This window comes from Aythya marila, assembly GCF_965140915.1.
Source record: "Aythya marila genome assembly, chromosome: 2".
NCBI lineage: Eukaryota > Metazoa > Chordata > Aves > Anseriformes > Anatidae > Aythya > Aythya marila.
This window is the reverse complement of record NC_139043.1, coordinates 70,918,042-70,943,330: the sequence shown is the minus strand read 5'-3', so window position 1 is coordinate 70,943,330 and position 25,289 is coordinate 70,918,042. Positions and strand designations below refer to the sequence as shown.

Genomic DNA, 25,289 nt, shown 5'->3' with positions numbered 1-25,289 from the left:
TACCTTGATAATCGTAGCAACAGCACAGAAATTCCATGCATGTTAAGCACTCGTTGATGTACGATGCTATGCTGGTAATTAATAAAGGTGTCCCCCAATGTGATAGAAAAAGCATTTACACCTGTGTGCTCTTTTCTGTCAGACTACCCTGCAACAAATAACATTTGCTACAGAAGGAGCCCTAAATACTTTTCTTGGGATCAGGACTGTAAAGTACTCACCCTGTCAGAAGCGTAGACAATGTCACACAATCCAAGGAGCGTTACAGAGATCCCAATAGCTGGGCCATTCACCACAGCAATCAGTGGTTTAGGAAAATCAATAAAAGAACTCACGAACTCCCTACGAAGAAGAAGAATCAGAATGTAACAGTAAGATACATCCTAGTCTCTTTCGTAAACCAGAAACTAAGACTGTTTCAAAACAGTCTTAGATACTGCAAAAAAAACACAATATAAGCTACAAAAAATACTACATAACACATATAAAAAATACTACAAAAACCATAAGCTCTATCCTATGCAGCACGTTGTATACCCTGTCCCAAATGAATACTAAGAAGGAAAATAAGAACTATTTCAAATACCCGTGTCTCCTTTCCAACAGAGAATCAAACACATACATGTACAGTAACTTCTCAGTTACTGCAGTCAAGTTCTTAAAATGCCATTTTCTTTAGTGTTACTGAATGCAGCTCACAAACTAAACAGTCTTTGGCTTGATCTATCCACCTGCCTACATATTCATTCCAATTCTACTCTTGCAATAGCCTTTACTTCACAGATTCTATTCTACACTGAAGCTCCAGCAGGTACAAAAATTGTGATGCTAATATAACAAAGAATTCCCCAGTGCTGTTCTGAAGAGGTTTGAGAAACATTGCTTTGTTTCTTCTGACAGCTACTACTTCTTCCAAGAAGTGCAAAATATATTCTCAAAAATATAATCTTTTGATAAAGTGAACATTGTTGTAAAGACTTCGCTTCTCTGGCATCTCTGTGCATCCGTTGTGCTTGTGTAATATTAACAGCTTAAAATATACAGTCTTCTCACAAAATCTAGATGAAAGATCATGAAATGCACGCAAGACTATGCATCATATTAAATACCCTACAGATTACTGCACACTGGAACACTTGCCAGATCCTGCTAACTACTGTTTTTGCAATAGATTCAGAATCCATCATTATCACTTTGTAACAGGCAACTGTGATCCACAGCCAGCTTGCCTAAGAAAAGCCACAAAACTGAGTACTTCACTTGCAGTTCATATTTGAATTATAAATCTTAAATATTATTTGCCTTTCTGTGTATTTCAGATTTTACATCAATTGCAAGTGCTTGAGAAAGCAATCCAACCTGTAAATATTCAGATTTAATAATCACATACAGAAGTAAAAAAGATGAAATCTACTTAAATAGAAAAGGAAAAAAGTTATGAAATACACAGTCAAAAGCATGTCTTTGTCAATGTATCTGCATGTACTTTGGGAGTTAAAATCTAGTCTATAGCATCACTGTACTTAAAAAGATTACTTTACAAGATTTCTAAAACACATCACATTTCTTCATTTATTTCAGGTGAAGAATGCTACTTTTCCCACTCTTTTTTGTTTATATACGTGGTGAGCTTTTAGGCACAGTCATCTAATTGGACATATCGTAGCATAAGTGGGGCCCCACTGTCATGTTTTCTAACAATGCCTGCAAATTATATTTTACCCATCACAGTAATTTATGTGTGTATGAAACCAAGAGATTCTCGAGTAATTCTGCTCCAATTACTTGAGTAATTCTGCTCCATCTTTTGCCATCTTCTCCATTTCATTAGGTTTGACATTAGCAAAATTATTCAGGTCATTTCCACTAGTATAGTACTCTCCATTTCCTGCAGAGAACAGATGTAAATAAATGCACCAATGGTTTCTGAGTAGGTAACAGAAGAAAATCTTTCATTTTCTACATTTACAGAAGAATTTAATTCAATGCATCTAATGCTATTAAGTAATTAGAGAGAGTGTCTCAAAGTATAAACAGTACCTTAAAGGACATATACAGTATAAAATGTGTTGACTAATGTTTCATTGAAAAACAAAGGGTTAAAAAACGTTAAATTAAAAAGATTTAAGAGGAAAAAAAATCTATTTTCTGTAACATTGTCAGTTGAGAAATACACATCTTTTCTTTCCCTGCATACCTGCTCAGTGTTTTTTTTTTTTTTCTGAGCAATCAATTCACAATCATTCACATAGTAACAAATTAGAAACTTCTCTTTTTAAACATGAAAATGGAAATGTAAGTTTGCACATCTTCCTTCATTCCCCTTCAAACTGGGAAAGGCTCAATATAACCCTTTTAATATGTTGTGCAAGTTTCACTTTCATTATGACACTAAGAAAACAGCGAAGCATTCTAAGGATAAGAATGACATCACTGCATTGAAATCACGGCACTGAAAGATGTGTTTTTTAATAAGAAACCGATATCCTACTAGGGAAAGTATAAGAGAGTTTGAGGCACCATGAAAACACAAAGAGTATTTAAAAGCTAGACTACATGATTTAATTGTCCAAATAATCCTAGGTTCTGTAAGGACATTCATAAGATGGGACTTCTCATTGTTTAGCACATCCACTACTTTATGCTGCAGTGCTCTTAACGATTACTTGAAATGGGACAGAAATGTTAGGCGTAGGGGCGTGTGCAGTTTACTCCTAGCTACATACTTGCTAGATAGGTAGTTCACACAACTAGAATTTTTCATTCTGTAATGGCTGTTGTGCCTAGCCATCACTACTGAAGGAAATTCAGCGTCCTGGGAATACAAGGGTATTGGTAAAGACAACAGCGGATAAGAATACAGATGCTGTTACCTCAAAAGTAATTGAAGTAAGAGGTCTTAAGCCAAAATTCAGCTCTTGTCTCAACTACTTAGGTAGAACTTCCTAAATACACACCTATCTGCAATGAGGATGGGCCAGACAGGCAGCGCTTGCCTCCACCATTCTGTCCCTCCTGCCTTCCCACCATGTCATGCAGTCAGCATCAGACAGACAGACTAAAAGGTTCTCTACAGAATTCAAAGGCTATGTTCCCAGAGCTGCTACATTTCACAGCTGACATGAATTTGGGCTTCCCTTTCACATTATAGCAGCAGTCATCTGGCTGTACACATCACACATCTGGTGACTGGAATACGTGTATCAGCTGGGCCAGGTTGCAGCTTCTGTGGTAAATCCATTCCTATGGCTGCCACAGAAGAATCAAAGTGAAGCATCAGTTTTTCTGATAAATATGTAAATAGGTAAATATGCAGCGTAAGCTTTCTCTTGGGCTTGCCAGAGCAGGATTTGAGGGTCTTCCTTTTAATATGTTCCAATGTATCACAGAAGTAGAGAAAATTGACTAAACCCATAGGAATGAGCTCCAAAAGCAGTAGCGAAGATGCTGCGGAGCAGATGTATTGGCTACTCAAAAGTAATAAAGTCCTCATGAGCATCCCATGTCTACCTTCTGATCTCAGAAAGATGTTTTGATGCAACAGCAAGCTTGCTAAAGTATCTTAAAACACCATCTTGAAAGAATTTTGCCAAAACACTTTCAAAAAAAATCTTTTGTCTACACTAGAGGAAAGAATTTCCCCCCTCAGGTAATTCCGTCTTAGTCTAAACATAAGATAAATAGTTCGTGTCAGTAGTGTACTTTTGCATACAACAAATCTAAGAAAGGCATATTAAGTACTGTACCCGTAATAACTGCTATGGTAGAATCATCTTTGCCAGCTTCGTGAAGCGCTTTGATAATTTCTCTGTACATCTGCATAAAAGGTAAATCAACAAATTAAAACTGTGATGCTGTAAAAGACCATAAAAAGAAGATTCACACTGACAACAAGGAACCTGAGTGACAGTTTAACTATGGTCCATTTAAGTATGAAGAAAATTTCCATACACAGAAAGTTAAGTATTGCATTTGAGATATTATTTCTGACCATAAAGACATGCACTTACTATTCTCAGACTTCAAATGCAAATCTCAAGGTCAAAATAAGGTCCCTTGGAAAATACACATTCACATTAAACAGTTAATTTTAAGACCTGAGAAGTCGTCTAAATGGGTAAAATAATCAATTAAAGAATTAGCTGCAGTGGGGTGAAATCCCTTTTCTGGTATCTTTGCGGTTCTGAAATAGAATGATCGTGTTATTTCCAACAGGATAAATTTCCTCATGGAGATAGCCATGAGAACAGGACTATTATCTAGACCTACATACGACACTGCTTAGGCAAAGTAGGCTGCATATATGCTGTGTTACAAGCAAGGCTGCAGTCAAATGTTGTCTCCATGAAAGAAGCTAGCCTTCTTGTAGTTTGCCATTTTAATTTAGCACAGACCATAATGTGCACTAATTTGGGAAGGGGGGAAGGAAAGATTTAAAAAAGACACAGAAAAGCCCAATTTGTAAAATATTAGCAGAGTAGTTTGATTTTGTACTGGATCTTCATTCATAGGAGTCATAGGAGTTAACACACTAAGCTCTCATAAAATTCAGACCATCAGCCTTCAGTCAGTTCTGCTAAACCTGTAGCAATGGCTCTTGAAAAACTTAAGTAACTTAACCAGGAAAGAGAAAACAAAAAAATCAATAAGTCTCCCAAATTCATTTCTTTACCTGATGATTGATAGCGTTTTTCCTTTCAGGTCGGTTAAACATTATCTTTGTGATATTGTTTTCAGTGCTAACAATTATGGTTTCATAGCCACCATGTCTGCTCTCTTTCGGAGAAGCATCTTTTGTCTGGCCAGCAGATTCTGCAGAGATCAGACTTGAGACAAGTTCAGTATATTTCTGTCTAGCATTATCCTGTAATAAAACAAAACAAATAACAATATACAGTTATCAAATGCTGGAATCTGAACCACTTTGTTATGCAATTCGTGAAATGGGTACCTACAACAACAAAAGGGGGAAGAGTGCTCTTCAGGGCAAAACAAAAAGAAAATCTCCAACAGAAAATACACTAATTGAGAAGGGGAGAACATGCTGTATTTAAACACTGCAGACCGTGCTTAAGACCAGCTGGAAAGCAGCAGTAGCAACAGATCTGCAAAATGAAAGATGCCGGGATAATTATGATATTTTTGTTGGAGACCTGTGTCCATCCATGCCGAAGATTACCTGAAAGACGTTTGTCCCTTTGTCATAATTCTCATAGTTACATGCTTCTGGGGGTCTTTTGTTTCTGCTTTCCAGTTGGACATTACTCCAACAAAATCAAAGATTATTTTTTTTTTTTAATTTTAGAACACGTGTTGCTGAAATGGGTACATGACATTTTTAAATTGAAGATACTAATTATGATTTAACCTTAGCATGACGTATAAAAGTTTAAAGTATTCTGCCTCTTTATTTCTACAGTAAGCAGTGATTTAAAGGAACTTGTTTTTTCAACCTATTTTCTTGAAAAGTTAATATACTTTGAACACCTCTATAATCTTCAGCATATTAAATTTATTCCCTCTCTACAACAACTTTAAGAATAAGTTCTTTTCCTTAGGTGTTTATTGGCTATTACTAAAAGAAAACCAAACCAAATAAAATGAAAATGCTAAACACACCATCACAGAATCACAGAACTGTAGGGGTTGAAAGGGACCTCCAGAGATCATTGGGTCCAACCCCCCTGCCAAAGCAGGTTCCTTAGAGCAGGCTGACCAGGTAGGCAAGCAGATGGGCCTTAAATATCTCCAGAGAAGGAGACTCCACAACCTCCCTGGGCAGCCTGTGCCAATGCTCCGTCACCCTCACCATGAAGAAGTTCTTTTGCATGTTGGTGCGGAACTTCCTGTGCTCCATCTTGTGGCCATTGCCCCTTGTCCTGTCCCCACAAACCACTGAAAAGAGGTTGGTCAAATCCCTCTGTCTCCCACACTTAATGTATTTGTAAATACCCCCAGAACAACTTTTGTAAATACCCCAAAAAGCCCTCATAAATTTATTTTATTTTATTTTAAACTCCTACTCTTTCTCAGAAACCCTCCCCGGTGATAGCCTGGACTCCCTGAATTCCTCCCATACAAGGATGTTATGCTCATGAAATTATGCAAGCTCATTTAAAACAAACAAATGAACAAACAAACTACACACACACAAAATAAAAAGATCACAAAAAAAACAATCCTGTATTAAGTAATATCTTTGACTGACCAGAGTCAGTCAAACTATTCCTGAACAGCAGACCTAATGCAGTAACAGAGACATGTTATAAACCTTGTTTCCTTCATTTACTACTAGATGAAGAAACTGTGGTAGCTATGTGCAACGTCAGAATTATGCGAGTCTGCATAGAAAGAGAACACCTACATTTCTTTGTATTTATGTTCTTCCTGCTTGCTTCACTTGAAAAATACTTTTCTAAAGGTATTAAGGTATGCAAGGTATTAAGAAAGTCAGGATATACTGATCAAGCATAAAAAGGAGCTCTCAATACATCATTTTTACAGCCACTTTTTTTCTAGTCTTAGTCAGCAGTATAAGAGACCAACTTCTTAAAATGACAACATTTTCAAAATCATACTGGATTCACAGATTTGTTCTTTGTTGTAAGGAGTCGTAAGAAGTGAGAGACTCAATCCATTTTTCTTAAAGGGAACAGCAGAATACAACATAGTACAAAAAACTGTTTTTTATTAAAGTCACTTTATATATAAGACCTTTTATACTGACACAAGCTGTTATTGATAATTTAAATTTTGCAGGAAAAACACCTCAAAACTCTTTAGTATTGAAATGGCTGTAGAATACAGTGCGAATCGTTGTGGTGTCTGAAGCAGTCACTCAACTAACAGTGTATGTTTAGACATCAGCCATTCATTCACAGATTAGGCACTTCAAGACAGAGTTCAGCCAAGTGAAATTACAGGTATTGTCACCTGAGACAAATTGCCAAGAGAATTCCATGCATCCCATTTGGCTTTCTTGACAAAGTCCAGCATACCTGGCTTTGGAGAATTGCAGGGACCCTCAGTAGCCTGAAAAGAGAGTGAAACAAATATTTAAACCTCTGGTTTTGTTTCAGGTACCTTGGTAGAAAAAGATGATGACTGTTAGGACTGTTACGTGCTCACAATACAGAATTCATCTCTGAGACAGAAGGAATTCCTAGTGGCCAGGCAATATTCAGACAGTTCATATGCCATGAAACATCCACTGTCTGCTATTTCCTAACACCTGGTATTAGGCCTTCAGATGTATCTAACCAATATGAAACATTCGTTTCCAAGATGCCCACACCTGTAAGTTCTCAGCACCTTATTTCAAAATTGTGGATTTTTTATATTTAAAAACAGAATTATAAACTTGTAAGTTGTGTGAACTAAGAAACCACTGGATAAGATCTATGAAGTTGGATCTCACTTCAAAGTTAACCTTAGTATGAGCAAGAGCATTGGAGCAGTTGACCTGCAAAGATTCCAGAATTCCTGAAGTATTTTACGACCAGTTTTCCTGAAGTAAAAGTACAGTATCAGAGAGGTATTTAGAATGGAAGATGAGAAAGGACACGTTTATGAGCTCATTATTATTAATTAGTGAAATTACCTGGAACGGTCTACTGTCTTTAAGTTTTTATTTTAAGGAGCAATTGATTGTCTTCTTCAGCGTAAGAAGCCACAGCATGTATTAACCCTGATCCACAAATGCTTCCCCAGATACCAGTACAAATACCCTTAAGAGTAACTACTTCTACATAGGTCTGCTTCCATGGGTAGTAAAAAACAACCTTCACTCAGGATCAACGTGGGAGAACAGCTTCTTGAATTAAAAACAAAACAGACAAAAAAGCTTGCCACAACAACCAAAAGCGACCTTCAAATATTTACATCACTGTAGTATAGGACCAGTTGACTGACAATAGATGAAAAATTCAAGAGAAAGCATGTGGCATTTTCTTTTTTTTTTTTTTTCCAGGCACAAGCAGTTTTCCTGTGTCATTGCATCCATGTATGCTACATTATATGGAAGGCATCACAAACTGGATGTAATTTGGCTCTATTTCTTTGAATAACAGTTTATATTCAAATCATGGTTTATAAGATGTAATAGTTCTGGCCACATGTAGAATTCAGGCAGAGCCTGAGGGATTAGCATTTCAAGAATATAATTCGAAATTATATTTTTTTATTGTTATATTGTTATATTTATATAACAATTGTTATATAAATAACAATTTGTTATATTTATATAACAATTTGAAGAATTTGTTAAGACAATACGTTTGAACAACTTGTATTTTAATCATATATTTTACAGGTCCATCCCCTCAGCTTACAAATGCCTCTTACAAAAAACGGAACTTAAGCCTACCTGTTTAAACAAAGCATAGAGTTTCAACTTAGTTTCATTCCCTGGATCCTTTTTCAAAAGCTTCAGCTGTTCTTGAGCCTTTTCAAAGTCTTTCTGGCTGACTTGCATGGTGGCTGTAGTCATGTGCAGGTGAACTGCTGGAATACAAACAGCTTGCGTTTGCCTGTCAATAAGTGGGAAAAAATATCATTACTTGTTTTTTGTTTAAGACTAGGAGAGAAACAAATATGCTGTTTTTTAAGGCAGTTAAAATAAATGCAAAACAGCAAATATTTTACCTGCACCGATCAAAACAACAAGAAGAAAGCTAGGTATTAGAAATTACAATAAAGTTGCTTTAGTTCAGCTGCAACATAATTAACCTTTGGAGATCACCACAGCTCACACCAGCTCTCTCTGGTATGAAAAGTGCTAGAGTCATTGCTGCCAGATGACAACAAACAAACCATGCAGCAATACAGCAGATGATCGTATACTGCCACTAAATGGCAGCAGCAGTAAACTAATACTTTGCTGTTTCTAAAATAAATCAGAGTCCTACAGGTTATGTCCATGACAAATGAATACAGAAGTAAATATACATTTAAATCTCTGTACACAACCGTAACAGCTTTACATGTCTACGAATCACAGACTACGCAGCTTGTCTGGTTTTGTTTCTTTTTTTTTTTTTTTTTTTTTTTGCCATGTTTTTGTCATGTTTTCAAATTCGTGTGCTTTTATCTCCAAGTACTGTAATCTAAAGGCCTGGTTCTCCAATGAGGACAACAAAAATGAAGACTAATTTCAAAGTGTACTTTAGAAAAGGACTGGTTATAAAACATCCCATAGACATATGAAATAAATAGGCCTAAATATTCTGGAAGACCTTTCCATCAGGAAAATGGTAATTTCACCATAAAAAATACAAATTATAAAAAAATCAAAAACAAAGTAGTCTAAGAATTTTGACTTGTTTCAATATGGCAAAAGCATGCTGTCTCAGCCTTCTTTGGTTAATTTACAACATATGTAAATATATTTACTAGTTTAAAATTGTGAGCATTGTATGTATCAACGTTTCTTCTCTAGGTTCGTAAAAACAAAAATCTTTTCCCATTCTATTTTATGGACACAGCCATCATGATAGAACATCATACAAGATAGATGTCATAGTCACATTCGAAAAAGTAATGATTATCTAAAATGCAGACTTACGAAATGCTTAATTCATTAGCATTTCAGTTACAAACCTGAACTTTAAAATCATACCTATCATGAAAATTCTGCCATTTCATAAGCACATAATGAGAATTTTAGAGAAATTTAAAAGTGCTAACTATTTGTCAATGAGGATGCCAAAAGCATTGTCATTGCTCTTATAAATACAATTTATTTTCTGTTGCAAGCCAAAAAGTGCAGGCAAGAAATGTGAAGAAGGCCTGCTATGTGCAATTAATTTTGTTATTCTTCCATTTTACAAAGATACAAGATTTTGTAAAAATGTTTGGAAGATCTACTGGTTTTGTTACCTATTAGAGCCCTTCTGTATGAAGGAATCCCTAGGTTCCCACTGTTTACCTATCTGGGGCTGCTGATTTTGAATGACAAAAAAGGAAAGAATATTTTCTGTTATATACAGAAAACAGCAATAGAAACCTACACCTTCAATGATTAAAAAGAAAGAATTCTAGTAACTCCTTCAAAGTCTTATGCTATTAAAAATAAATATATCTGAATAACACAAAATGGAATTGACTACCAAAAAAAAAAAGGGCGGTGGGCACAGAAAGTCTGTTTACTTCAGTTGATCAGACTTTATTAAAACAGCCCAGACAAATGTGGTTTCACCATCTGCCAGTTCAACTGGCATTCAGGCACACTGGTGTGCTCAAAGACAGTGGCAGGATTTAAAAATTTACCCCTCACCCGGCGGAGAAGCTATTCCATCAGCCTGTGGACTTCACGTTCAGCATCAGTACTAGCACTTTCACAGGAACAAGTGTGTCCACGTGCATACAGACACAAGTTTCTGAATACTAAGCTTCTTTGTGTGGTCTGTCCTGAAGTCACAGAACATGATGTTCACTTTCAGATCCTACCCCCAAGTGTGTTTTTAAAATCATGTTTACAGGAAGAACAAAATGAGAGTGCAGAAAGACAATTTTTATTTTATTTTTAAGCCATGTTGGGAATTACTTGGATGCTACTGCTCCCAAGATCATCTGTGTATGCAGCACAATTCTTTGATTTAGTTTTACACCATGTATGACAGTCCTGACTTCACTATAGCTTGAGTCCAGTCACATAATACTTTAGATATTATACATGTAGATAAGCTTTAAGAATCTATTTAATATACAATCTGACAGTGACCATGTTTTTGTGACCATAAATGAACGCAAGTTGAGGATAGGAGGAGAGGGCAAAGGCACAGCTACCAGTCTGAAAGTACATACATATGTATATGTTCAAGGTTAAGGGAATATTGGATTTGGCTTCTTTATTAAGGACACAAAGCAGGTAAGTTAGAAGAGGAGAAGCAACCAACTGGGTGAACAAAAAAAAAAACTGGCTGGGGAGAAGTGGAACAATCTTTCAGTGAGTCTGGACACAGAGCTACACTCCTTTGCTTTGTTAGTTATATCCAGTTTTACTTCTCGGCAACAATATTTTTTGGGGGTAAAATAAATAATCTATCCATCTCAAAAACTATCTTTTGGTGTTATTTTTCTCTTCCTTACCCACTGGTTTGCCATAGGAGATCGTGCAACTTAGCTGTTTATTAAAGTATGGCTATAAAAAAGCCCTCTTCTTTCTATCTCTTCCCTGCTGCTTGTAGCTCAGTTCTCTGCAGGGTATCTATGATTCATTCCTTTCTCTATGCCTTCTGATCTCAGAGAGTGCTCACCACGTATCAGTGACAATCACCAGTTTCCAAGATGTTAAGGCTAAGCTGACTGCTACTGTTTCTCTATTAAAATAACAAAGGATGAAAACACAACAGAAAAATTAAGTTATCTCACACTTCACTCATCTTGGGCAGGCCCTCGTTCTTCAGAGGGCCACACAGATGGCAGGAACAGAGCTCCTGGGCTCCACGCAGATGATGTGAAGAGTGGGGAGATGACTGGACCCCCTGCCAGCACCCAGCAGCACGGCCACCACTGGGACCACACAGCAACAACCACAGGGACAGAGGAGCAAGAGGCTGCTCAAGCACACCACACACAAACTGCCTGCCTCCATCCACCGCTCCCCTGCTGGGGCACCGAATCCTTCCTACTCCCTCAGCGAGCAAATCCGTGACTCCTTTTAGTGGCCTCACTCAAACGGTACAAGACTTTGCTGAAACAACTCAAGGCAGGTGGAGAGGGCCAGAGAGAGAGAAACGAGGACTCACAACTTGGCAGAGCAGCCACACAGTCCACTACAAACGCCTCTGTGCTCCTGCAAGATGATTCAATTGATACTTCGCAAGCTGCATATTCTGAAAGAATAAATAAATCCTGAGTAACACTGCCTGAACCTGCAACATCCAGGCTGACAATCACAGCAAACTTATTTCCGTGCCTCGAATATCTGCTTGTTCCTATCTCACAGTCCTGCCATTCATGCTGTTCTCTGTATTTTTCATGTAAGTGTCCCTTACCCTAACAAACATTTGGACATGAGCTCTTAATTAAGACCTTATACTTCAATTACACTGAAAGTCATTTCTCACTGTTTAAGTGATTAGCCAAGACTGCAAAGCCTGTTAAAGAAAGAGCCTCTCATTTCAGTATAGTTTTGTTACTTGTATAAGGTCTTCTACAGAGCTAAAAATGCCAACTTCTTGTAAAACACTGCCCAATTGTTTCCTAACTTTTAAAGCAACTCAGCAGTTTACTCATTAAAACACTAAAAATAGAAGCTCGAAGACCTTTTTGCATAGGAAACATCAGATATGCTCAGCACAACAAATGAACGGATATACGATATACCTGAACTCCATCTTGCCTTTCCTTAATAAAGGTTTTCTTTTAAATTGTAGTAGTTCCTGGGGAAATAAAGCACAGGCAAAAGCAGTTAAAAATCCTATTAGGATTATAAGCAGCGGGTGGTGCTAGAATCTCATGGATTTTAAGCTCCTGACAGAACTAGAAAATGTTCATTTCACATTACTGTAACTAGCTTTAGGGAGAGCAAGAAGAAAAATAATATGACGTGTTATCAGACAGCAGTAAGTGGTACTTTATGCTGTCACTGGGATGAATCCTAGAACATATGTTTAATGTAAAATACGGCTCTCCCCTCTATATTATGTGTAGTACTTCAGATAATATATGACATCTCTTCTTTGTCATGATTACTATCACAAGGTGCTGCAATCCTTTGCAACATCCTTTCCACACATCTTGCACGCAGCACAGCGCCCACCTCTTGCCATTTCACCCACACCTAGTGTTACCCCATCAGAAAATGGCAATGTTTCTGCCAGTGTCCTTCCCAGGCAGAGAGGAAACGAAATAAAAATACTGTTGAAACAAAATACCTCTGCTGCTGCTGCCACTACAGATAGAGTTGTGTGGGTCTTGTTTTTCCAGATAAACAAACAAAACCACCAACAAAAAACTGAAGCAAGGATACAAGACAACCCGGTCCAACATTAGTTCATTTACATGAAGGGAAACAAGAGCAGAGCTGGTGGGAAAGGCTGCAGTTGGAAAGAACTGCAGCAGCTGTTAGAAGTGAGGTTCATGAAGGGAACAGAAACCAGTATTTAAACTTAAATCTGAGAAAATCAGTGGCCCATGGAGGAAAAGAAATTCAGGCTGAGACACTGACTGCTCTTATTCTTGACGTGCACTCCTCCGCCCCAAGATTTCATTTCAGCATCTTGGAAGGAAAGGTTCAGAAAATCACATAACTTCAGCTCTTAATTTTAGTCTTGCCCTTCCAAGTTTCTTCTCTAATACTGGGAAACGTGGAATAATCGAATCTGACACATAAACACCTTCCTTCACACCTTCTGACATCTTGAAAGAGCCTTCCCAGGCTTCCACAACTAACTTGTGTAAAAACTTCTACTTCCCCTCATGTGTATTCATCTCTTTCAGGAGCCTCTGTACTGAAACAGAAAACAATTCAGAGCGCAGCCCCATGGAATTCAGCCTCCATTCCGAACGTGGAGAAACAGAGACTGTCTCAAACAACGTTGCCTACTCAAATCTCAGTAACTGGGACATTTTCCAGCATCTAGCAACTACAAAAGAAGGAAATGCAGTTAACTGAGTTGCTGGTTCAGCCCTGCACTGCTTACACCTGCTAGCATGCACCCTGACAGCAGGTTTGCAGCACTTGAAGTTAGTAGGTTGCAGCAGGTCAGCAGGCAGAGCTGTTCTGTTTCTTCCTGCAGCAAGAAGCAAGGTGCAGCTGACCAGGCTCCTGCAGAGACATATCAGAACAAACTCATCACCTTTTGGACCAAAACCCAGTAGCCTAAAAAGTCTTATCACTACCAAAAAAAAAAAAAAAAAAAAAAAAAAAAAGTCTTATCATTACACAAAATCAACACATTTGACTTACTTGATGAAATACATTTTGTTAACCATCGTGATAATACAAAGGTGTTGATGACTCAGTAGACAGAACTCAAGTTCAGTTTTCCTAAAACTCATTTAAAAACCCCCTACTCTCCCTGTTCTGCCATCACAGTCCTTGGTAATCCTCCGTTATTACACTGTGGCTAATGTGGAATTAGTAAAATGCATTACTATCAGATTATAAGAAAACTTCTAATGCTCTGGTATTTCCAGTATATCTAGTTATCAGGAAAGATCGGTGCAAATACTCTACAATCAATTCACTCACTGTTGTTTTAATAAACAGAAAGAAATGGAAGTCAAATTATTTCCTCCTTTACATTAGAACAACTATTGAAATGTTCTAAACACAAGTTTGGTGTACAAATCCTTATCAGCTTTTAATATTTTACCCTCCTACACTATTTTGACATACAAAAGCTAGAAGATAATGATGTGTCTGCTGGCAAATTGAAGTGCTGAATCACTGTTGTTGAGTGTAAGTGGCTCAGCTGCACTCGATAGGATTTTTTTCAATCTTAAAGAATAGCTGAGAATCAAAGATCTAGATTACCATTCACTGAGGCCTGAAATGGGCTGTTCTTTGCGCTCTGTACAGGCACAGTTAATATTCTCTCATCGCAGCTGCTGGGAGGGAAGCTGGGATCATCTCCTGAAATCTCTGTAAGAGCTCTTTTTCTCTCCAGCAGACTTTACGTTAACTGAACGTGGTGGCTGACAAACACCAGAGGATTTCCTGTACATCCTCAGTCCACGTAAAACATCTCTCCCAGCAGGAAGGTTTTCAGATAGATGTCCTCTGAAACACATTTGGAAGTCATAAACACGGATGTTAGCAGAAAAATACAAAGCTGCGATACCCATCTGTGTGACATTCGGTGAGAATCAAAGTTTACTGCGGTATTTGGAGACCAACAAACTCAACATGTTCTTTGTACATCCAAGGTGACCCTCTCACAAAACAAACACTCACTTTTGCTGCTAATGGAGAGAGGAAAAAGCCATTTTTTATTTGGCTTCTGGGGATGAACCTTGCTGACTGCGTGGAAAGCAAGAAAGTGTGCTCATTGGTGTTAATACCTTTTGGCCAAGGCAGCTAGGTTTCTGACAGGGACACAGCCAGCTACTGAAGCCTCCCCTGCATTAGAAAATCCACCAACACTACTGCTAGCTCCGCTGAACCACTGTATGAAGACAAACTGTTTGTCTGAAGCTTACTTTCCCACGTGAATCCCTGACACCTAGGTACAATAAGGACAGGCACAAGCAATACTGAACAAGCTACGTGACAGTAACAGAGCAGGATTTGTCAACAGCTTATGCTGGACAAACCCAGGATTCTTGCAGAAAACTAAACATATTACATCTGAACACGAGGTAGTACACTGCTTTTGGTTCTGGCACTATTTCTGGAGCTCAAAACCAGACAAACTTACAGGTGTCCTCCTGGCAGCTACCAGTGGCGATGCAACATGCCGAGTCGTATCGGCTTGTGCTATCCTTATGGGGATTGAGGAAAACTGTAGGTCTGGGAAAGCAGCTGACAACAAAGGTGTGTTTCATCAGACATCCTACTGACAGTTAAGAAAAACAACACAAAAAACACCCAAAAGATTCTTCTGTTTCAGGAACAGGGTTGGTATACTGATGTGTTGAAGCAGGAAGCCTCTTACAAGTAATTTATCATTGTATAGAACGGCACCATATTTAAAATAAAAATGTTTTTGAATGTATTCATTTCCATTTCAATAATACACAGTGAACCTAATCCTCAAGAAATCTTTTTTAATCCCAATGAAGAACTGAATCTCCTCTGCTCAGGGCTGGTGAGGCCATACCTGGAGCACTGTGTCCTGTCCTTAGTACAAGAGATGGAGCTAACGGAGAGCACAGCGGTGAGCCGTGAGGCTGACAAAGGGACAACTGCAGAGTTTCCTTCTCCAGCCTCACTGTTTTCTGCACTGGAATAAGATCATTAGGGGGAAAAAAGGAGGGGTGGAGGAGAAAGTGGAAAAGTGAAAAAAAAATTGGGGGCAAAAAGAAGAGAAAAATGCTTTCCGTCTGGCGAGTCAGATGCCAATAGATGTCACTTTTGTGAGCAGTTTAAAAGGACACAACCATATTCAGAAAAGAGAAATGTGTGTTTGGTTTTGTTTGTGTTTGTTTTGTTTTTGGCAGTGGCTGGAGGGGTTGGAGGTTGTTTGCTTGATTGATTTTAAATCCAGCATTGCACTACCACCATCAAAAAGCTACCACGAACTACACATGAACTATACAGTCAGACAGCACCGAGGGCAAAGTTGTGTTTGTTTCTAAACCAACACGGTGATAATCTCTATTTAATCTCTGATTAAAAGAAACTTTAGCCATTGACTGGATCACAGAAATTTCTACCTGGAGTACTCCATGTTATCAGTTAGAGGTAGCTTTATACATATAAGAAAATAACAACATGACTAAACTTTACACGTGTTCTTTGGATTTCAGCACAAGTGCAATCCATCTATCTACTGAATTTACTGCTGTCTAGTATTGTTACACTTTTTGTATGTTTTTATGAAAGTCAGTACCTTATGATCAAAGTGATAAAGGTATTCGTTCTGTAATAGCGCTTAAGATCTCTTTTCCACAGTTGGAAACTACTATGACCGGTCATATTAAAACCATAAACTGATTAAATACTGTTCTGATTATTTTAAGGATTATTTTTTCTTTGATATCATTGCTTTCAGAGAGAAAAAACTACCGCCAGGGTATTTTACTAACCAGGATGCTGGCATATTATCAAGTTGTTTCACTTTGCTTTTACATGTTAATCACCGCCAGACATCCCCAAAGCTAAACAAACAGCACTCCTTATTCAGTGACTTAAAGCCTGAATTTTGATGGAAAAAAGAAGCCTTCCAGAACCCACTCCAAGAGAGCTTTTCTTTCCTCTTTCTGGTGGAGCATATAATACCAAATTACTTGGCAATGATTTCTTGTTCCTTCGTGAAATAAAGGATGGCTTAACAAGACCTTTAAAATCTCAGCTCACAGATCTTGCTGAAGTTTACTGATTACAGTCTAAATTTTATTATAATGAACTTCCAGAGAACCTGAACAATGTTCACTGTAATCAGTGTGCGAGTCACAACAGAAAGGCTCCATCATTTACTACATCGGAATAATGAAGAAATATCTGATCTGAAGTGAATATCAATATATTTGATATTTGGGCGGATTACTTCACACCGATCATCATTTACATTTTGTTTGTTTGTTTGTAATAGAACAGTCAGAAAAAGGGGAAAAAAACAAATATTCATATAGTGAATACAGTAATAAAGTGGAAAAGAGAATAGAGTGACATAACCAGTTCAATCTTCCACGTGTATTTATTTACTCTAACAGTGAAACATCTGGGTTTTACTTTGGTGTTATTGTAAATGGAAGGGTAGCTGCAAACAAGGCTCATTACAGTGAATTAAGTCTGCATATCGAGCCCAGGTAGAACAACATATTTTGCACTAAGAAGCCTGAATTCCCAACATTCACGTATTTTTCATTCCTTACTATTTGCAATGTTCCAGAGATTTAGTTAGAAATAAACAGACCAACTTCCAGACACCTTGGCTTGATATCGACTGTGAACTCTCGGATCCGGCTCGGTTCCACGCCGTTAGCAGACCCAAGTTTGTTGTGGTTCTTTTCTGGAGAACCGCAGGTGAGGCCAAACATGGGGTCAAAAGTTGCAGGCACAAAAGCAATTTCTACTGCCAGTAACAGAGAATCCTGCAACAGATCCAAAGAAGACTAAGGCACGTTAGCAAACCGGGGTTTTGAGGATATATTCTGATATATTGCCGAGGGCAACAGCACAAAATTCCAGTTCTCCTTGTGTGAGTGGAGAGGCTGCACCAGGGAGTGAGAGAGGGCAGTAGGGAAGCAAGTGACAGCAGCTGCTGCCACACAGAAACAGTGTCTGCCAGCAAGAGGGTGGGAAGGGAAGAGGCAATATTATCCGAACAAAGCTCCCAAACTGTGCGTGGCCATATCCAACTACAGCTCTGAGTAGGACTGGCAGGCAGGACGAGACACTGCCACTGCAGCGACACAAGGCAGCCTGCCTCTGAGCTCCCTGTGGCCAAACCTGGGAGACCGAAATGGGACAGAACAAGAGATGCCACCACACTTACAGGTCACCTCCCGGATGGTAACATGCTTCAAATGGGTTTTCCAAAAGGTGAGGCTTGGACGTGCGCTGGGTGTGCTGGCACCTGCAGTTAGCCCCAAATTAGCTCTCCAGCCTCCTCACTGGAGAAGTTTCCTCACAGCACACGCAGTCCCAGGGTAAAGACAAAGCCCCTGGACCTCTTCCCAGAGCTTTAAGTCTGTCTGGCTTAGTTAACACGATAAGAAGGAGGGCAGAAAACAGCCATGAGGATTGCAGGAAAAGAAAAGGAAGAGATGGCACCTAAGTCACTGGTGAATGGACAGCTTTCAAGGGTTTTAACATCCTGCTTTGCCATAAATATATCAAAAGGACATTGATATCATGATCAAAGAACACAACTGTGCTACCAAGTAAAGGACGAGCAATCCAGAAGGCAGGTTCAGCTCGTTCCCAGCCAGAAGTAGAAGAAGGCTGCAGAGACCGCATACGGACGTTGCTATTGTGCTGGGACTGTGAGTACTGTGCTGCGCTCCTGCCGTGCGGGTGGGCTGTAAGCCTGCAGATGCTGGGTCAGAAGATGATGCTGGCAAGCAGTGGAGAGATTTGGGACACTGTTCAAGAGCCAAGATGGAAGTGAACTCTAGCCCTTAGACTGCTGCCTCCCAAGCCGAAGAGCAGATATAGTAGTAGAGGCGGATTTACTGGAAGGATAAAGTATTCCAGGCATCTGCAGAGATCAATAGGGCCACATAAGCAAGAAAAAGCCAACAGCTTAAGGGTGAGTTAACTGTTTTTCAATCCACATTATTTGAAACACTAGAGCTTAATTGCACTCCTTTGAAAAAGGCTCTTCAGTATTGCTGAGAAATGAAAGTAGTTTGTAGAAAACTCAGTCCCTGATAGACCCTGACCTCCTCTGAAACTGCTGAGAGGACCATACCAAGGAACAGGGCATGTTGTTGGGGTGTGTCTACACTGCCGTCTTAGTTTGGATCAGGAGGCTCTTCTCGGAGTAAATCTCTACCTTGTTTCCAATGCCATTCCCCTAGTTTGTGTTGCAGAGCTGTCTCACGCATACGTGACAGATTGCTTCCAGATTAAATGATCTCAGATGTCCTCCAGCTGCTAACAGGCACTCAGGGCTAGGATTGTAATACAACTAGCATGAAGTGAACCCTCAAAACAAGGCTAGCACAGATGCAGGTTTCCCACCAACAAATGTTCTGCTCCTACCAGGCTACCCAGCAGTGACTGCAGATACAGCCTGTCTCACAGAGCAAGTTGTGGGGCCTCTGATCTTAAACAGCTGGATGTGAAGCCTGCTGGATGTGTGCAGCCTCATGTTCTGAGCATGTCTGTGCCAGCTTCCCCTGTTAGACAGATTCAAATTGGAACAATTACATGTCGTGATGGAGAAGGACAAGAAGTGGGCAAATGGGAGATCTTGCCTACTGAACACACAACTCTGAATCTGGAACAATTAAGAATGCCCTAGTTAGAATAAAGAAATAAGAATTTAAGAAAAAATCTTGCATTTTGTCCTTCTATTTGTATGACTGTTCCTCTCCCAGTGCTCCAAGGATATGCCTTGTTTTTATAGAATCGCTAAAGGATTGCAAAAAGGGTTTCCTAGATTCACTGGCATGGCAAGGCTGTAAATGTCTTTGATATAATTCTTCCAGTATGCCCATCTGGTGTTTGTGATATACTGCACCTTTTCTCTGTATTACCAAAAGCATTAAATCATTATTAGTATTTAATTATATGACATTATTTCACACACAGAATCTTGCTACTTCAAATACTAGCCTAAAAACATCCAGTAGTCCATATTTTTGTTTTACAATTTAGAATTTCTTTCCCTCTCTCTCACTGTAGCAACTCAGCTATATTAACATTATTTGTCTATAGAAAAAAATGCCTGAAGAGTTGATTTTTATTTTTTATTTTTTTTAATGAAAGTGAAGTCATGTCGCTTGCACAAATTGCATTCTCTTTGTTTCTCCAGGTATCTTAAGATGTTCATGTACATACTTCAAATAATTTCTCACAAAGCTTTGGGGAGAAAAATATCACAATTCAATGGCCAGACTGCATAAACGACTGGTTTCCTGGTCAAGATGCACTCATTCATAATTGAGATGCCTAGGTAAAAAGGATACCTAGGTAAAAACGAGTAAAAGCATTCCACTCATGAAAACATGCATTATAAAAGTTGAATTTATATGTTGCAGCAAACAGTGCATTGCTGGTATTTAACCTAGTGTTATGATCACATTACTTCAGTCTCTTACTTCTAAACTCTCTTACCCAGTATACTTAACATACCAAATGCATACTTCTCTTTAACTGGGTATTTATTAAGCCATTTTTAATAGGAAGACAAAATTCTACAAATTAACTTAGTTTGCGATTCTTATTCGTATACAGCAATTTAACAGTGGGATTTCCCATTTAACCATTTTCAGTAAAATGAAAGTGTCAATTGTGAAACTTTAAGTCTACTTCCAAGTCAAGCCAAGTTCTGCTTCACACAGGCCAACTAGCACCAGAGATGCACAGCTGCCGCAGTGCATACTACTGCATGTGACACTTTATTTGGAAACAAGTAAAAGAGATAAGTAATAAAGGCACACAGCAGGCAGCATTACATCAGTATTTGAAAAGCTGTGCTAAGCTGGAGTGTTCTCAGCAGGGAGCCTTAATTAGTTGGACACACAATTGTGCTCATTTTTAATAAAAAACACAGAATCGTTCATTATTCTGCATATTACAATACAGTTTCAGATGTCTTACCACCAGCCTAACTGGCAGTTTCTTTGGTGGTTGAACACTTGCCACAGGAGACAGAAAAATGAGGGCAAAGACTCTTAAAGAGAAATGCATCAAATGTAGGTATTCCACTTCCACTGGGTTCAAACACCTAACCCAGAAGCACTCGCCTTTTTAAAGGAAAGCGATCTCCCTGGACTTACGATGAAAGAAACATCTCATCTTGTGTGTTAACCATGTACATACAAGACAAAGAGAGAACTACTCAAGTTCATTAAGCAGCACAGTTTAACAGGACCAAATACCTGACCTTGGCAGGTGAGAGATGAGACTGCCCAGATCTGAGGAAATGTCAGGCATTGGAAGATGAAGAACTTCACCAAGCTTTTAAGCAATGATGGGAGACACCCAGAGTTCAGACTTCCACGTATAGGCAGCAGTTTCATAGGGGCGTCTAGATCTCAGTTTTGTATTTAAACCGTATCTGTTAAATGTATCTTCCAGACTGTCCACAGATTCTAAAAGTTGCAGTTCACAATACGTGAGGACTCTGACATGAAAATTCAAAAGCAGTTTTGCTTATCTGGCCTCATCTTATTCCGACAACCTAACTACATAAAGCACGTACACTTGCACCAAAATCATCATAGAATTTTTCAAACAAAAATCCTCTGCTGTTGGTGGAAGTGCACCTGAGCTTCCCAGCCCAGAAACCTACACAGAGACATAGAATCATTAAGGTTGGAAAAGCCTTCCAAGATCATCCGGTCCAACCATCCCCCTACCACCAGTATCACCCACTAAATCGGGTCCCTAAACACCACATCCAACTTTTCCTTAACGGCCCTCAGCGATGGTGTCTCCACCACCTCCCTGGGTAACCCATTCCAATGCCTGACTACTCTGAGAAGAAATGTCTCCTAATTTCTAACCTAAATCTCCCCTGGTGCAACTTCAGGCCATTTCCTCTAGTCCTATCGCTAGTTATCTGCGAGAAGAGGCCAATCCCCAGCTCCCCACTGGGGAGCGCAGTAAGATCTCTTCCCCCAAAGCCAACTGGTTTACAATGGTTTTGCAGCCCATACATCAAAGTGAGGGAAGTGTTGTGAATGACAGAGATATCCTATCTGAAAGAGCTCCTAAATAGTCCTGAACAAGCAAAGGGCAAAGGACTAAGGGGCACTTCCCTAGGGGTCCTTGCACTTACTCCAACCCTTTTCTTCCTCCCACATCAGGCCAGCACCATCGATACCTTACACACTGAGCAACATGGGTGTGGTGTAGGGATCATTTCTCTTATGGACAGGCCCATGGACCTACCTGCAACCTGCACCTGTGGGTCTGTATGTACACACACACACACAAGGACCACAAACCCTATGGAGAGGAGCACCAGCTGTACACAAACCCAACCACAGTCTCTCGATACACCCTTTTTGCCCCTCACATATTTTCTCCAAACTTTTCCCTCAGGATTTTCCTAGCGAGGCCCAGAGCCTCAGGCTCAGCCCTGACCATAAAGGAGGTTGGCCCACTAGAGGAGCTCCACCATCTTCCGGCCTCAGAAAGCCACATGCTCCTGAGGTGACCTCAGAGCAGAGATAGCTTCAAGATGAGATGAGGTTACCAGGGCTCCTGCCTAGCCAAGCTAAATAATCCTGAGAGAAAAAGTTCCACAGCCTGTCTGGCACTGTGATAATCTATTTGCTGGGAAATAGTCCAAAATCTTTTAGAAGGACACTTAGAATCAAGTCACATGCACTTATGTGCAGGTTTGAAGGTGTTTACATGAATGACTAAACCAACAAAGACTTCTTCTGGAGTTGTGGTGAGAGTCTCTGCCACCCACCTTGCAGAGGGCTTACACAAGCACTGCTCAGTGGCACTGCCTGCACCAGAGCCTCTGCACTTCCTCACTGCATGGCTCCTTTCTTTTCTGAAAGCAAAGCCGCCAAGGCACAGCTGCTCAGTACTTGCAAGTATTGTTCTGGTTTTCAACTAACACACCTGAAGGATGCCACTGAAATGGACAAAAGGGCACTTTTTAAAGGACAAAGTGGAAGCAGACAAATTAAGATCACTGTTCAGAGCACTAGATGTACAGTGGAACTTTAACAACAGTTTTAATGAAGTATTTCTTAAGTTGATTCAAGGTTTTTCAATATAGTAAGAAGATGCAGTGCTGTTTTTGAGTTTAGCGTTTGCACATTTGACATCTGCAACAACAAAAAAAAAAACAAACAGGCATTGGGGTGAGTAAAGGAGGTAACAGTAAAAAAAATACAGCAAAAGTTAACTTTTGTATTTTGATACATGCACAGTTTCTCATAGAAGGAAAACTATTAATTATACATATATATATGAAAAGAGGCAAAGAAAATCAGCCACTGAAATGGTGAATAACTTCCCTCAGAATTTCCAGCTGCAGCGTCTCCTATGTCAAGAAATTCAAAGGATAAGTTTGCCTCATTTCTGAGAGCTTCATGGCCAATCTGAACACAGAGACAGAATTCTAGAAACAGGCAGGATGGATTAAAAACTAGAAATCCAATTGACTTCTGCATAAGCTATAAGTTAGGAATATCATAATAAACATTGCTGGGAAAGACCTAGGTGTGCTCTGATTATTTGTGACCGAAGAAAACACATCACAAGCAAGTCTTTTAACCACTTCTCCATCTTCTTGCAAGATCCAGCAAAGGTGAGTTCGGACCCCGTCCCACTACTGGAGCTGTGGTGCTCTGTAAGTATGCTAATCACTGTTTTATTGCCAGGAACTGTATTTTGTAATGCTGATGAATTGTGCCAAAGGTTACAAACAGCTGAACTGCACTCCTTCTGACAAGCTGCCGCAACTGCAACAGTACCATCATTTGGTGTTAAAACAGTGCTTTATTTTAAAAAAGGGGGGAAATCTGCAAGAACCACAGACAGATTTTTATGTGAATATTCAGCAAAGCCTTTCACATCATAAGCGTGTCTAAGAATATAAAATCTCAGTAACTTCCAGATCATCTGCCAGGCATACCAGTAAAAGAAATGATCAAAGCAGCACAAACTTTAACCCTGCTTTCACTCTTCCTAGTCACACCTGATATCTGTCCAAAGGAAGACTAAAGGAACTTTCCAAGAGATTTTTGCACAGATACGGGTCAAGGAAGTCAAGTCCAAGGCTGTGCCTCTACTTATTTTTAACGCGGTGCTACTATTCAGTACACGAGCAACACCGGTAAGTAGTCTTTTTTTGTCACAGCACACTAACAGCAGTATTGTTCTGCAAGCCTATCTACAGCATACTCTGGAGGAAAGGCCGGGGAAGGAGCGGCGGGGGCTCACCTCGCTTCGCAGAGAGACCGCCAGCACAGCCGCCGGAGCAAGGTCAGGGCCGGGGCCGCCATGACATGTGGGCGGGCGGGCGGGAGGAGCCGGCAACTGCGGGCAAATGGCGGCCAGCGCCGCCTTACCAGCTCCCGCCCTGCCCACGCACGGCACCGCCTCCAGCGCGGAGGGGTGGCCGTCAGGGAGATGGGATGAGAAGGGAGAAAGGGGAAGGGAGGAGGTTGAGAGGTGTCTCGACGCCATAAAAACCGAATCGAGCCGGTCCCCGGCTGGGACTGGTAGTCCTGTGGGAGGAGGTGGTGCCCCGCCGAGCCCCCAGAGCCTTTTAGCGTTCTGTGGCACTCTGAAGCGATGCCTGCAGTAGCTGTAAAAAACGCACTTTTGGTAAAAGCAAACATACAACCAAACAAATAAACACAAAACGCCAGGCTGTGGTGAAAAAGTGATGTGCTAAGAGACCGAAGCTGAGCAGTGTGGTAACTGGTGCGCGTCCTGTCAGCCATCTCACTCCTAATGCTGCAACACAAATCACAGGAGCGGTTTATGAAAAATTATGAATGTGAAAGCAGAATTACTCAACAGGCAAAAGTCATGGGCTCAAATCAGCCTGAAAAATCACCTTGTAACACTTATGTGGCCTAATCTGACCCCAGTGCCTCAGGAATAGCTGGTGTGGTGCAAAGGTGGGATAACTGCTAGTGTCACCCTGACTAACTTCAAGGCAAGAGACAGAAGTATTTATTGTCAAGGTTTTGTTCTTTCAGCCTCAGCTCCTGACAGTACATTTAACGTTTCCTCAATAACGTATCTGCTCAGTGAAAGATGTTTCTGTGTTCTGTCAGGTGCTGGAAAGATCTTCCCAATTTGGAGACAGTTCTGTCAATCTCCTTTCATAACACATCCATTGAAATCGTCTTTTAGTCTTGCTATATTTTTCTCCCCCAAAGTAAATGCATTTAAGAGTTTGAGTTTTCCCTCAAAGACGAACATTTCAAAACCATTAATTAACTGTGGGGTTCTCATTTCTTAAGTGTTTGATTACAGTTTTCCAAAAGCATACGTAACCATTTGGCAACTGTCTGCTACCCAGGAC

General features: G+C 39.8%; 1 protein-coding gene across 5 annotated transcripts in view; it reads right to left on the bottom strand.

The window, feature by feature from the left end:
* Positions 1-24,271, bottom strand: part of ECI2 (enoyl-CoA delta isomerase 2) — a 30,018-nt gene extending 5,747 nt beyond the window's left edge. The window contains exons 1-9 of one of the 5 annotated variants that reach the window (XM_082753580.1): positions 14,483-14,620; positions 13,647-13,771; positions 12,328-12,383; positions 8,366-8,528; positions 6,934-7,032; positions 4,673-4,864; positions 3,747-3,816; positions 1,786-1,888; positions 222-342 (exon numbers count right to left, since the gene is read on the bottom strand). In XM_082753580.1, the coding sequence (XP_082609706.1) occupies positions 222-342; positions 1,786-1,888; positions 3,747-3,816; positions 4,673-4,864; positions 6,934-7,032; positions 8,366-8,528; positions 12,328-12,383; positions 13,647-13,658 (816 nt within the window). In that variant the 5' untranslated portion in view covers positions 13,659-13,771; positions 14,483-14,620. Of the gene's footprint in view, positions 1-221; positions 343-1,785; positions 1,889-3,746; positions 3,817-4,672; positions 4,865-6,933; positions 7,033-8,365; positions 8,529-11,747; positions 11,835-12,327; positions 12,384-13,646; positions 13,772-14,482; positions 14,729-17,539; positions 17,704-24,193 lie in introns of those variants that run through there. The other 4 variants (XM_082753576.1, XM_082753579.1, XM_082753577.1 and 1 more) reach the window with 4 other exon arrangements.
* Positions 24,272-25,289: the final 1,018 nt, after the last annotated feature.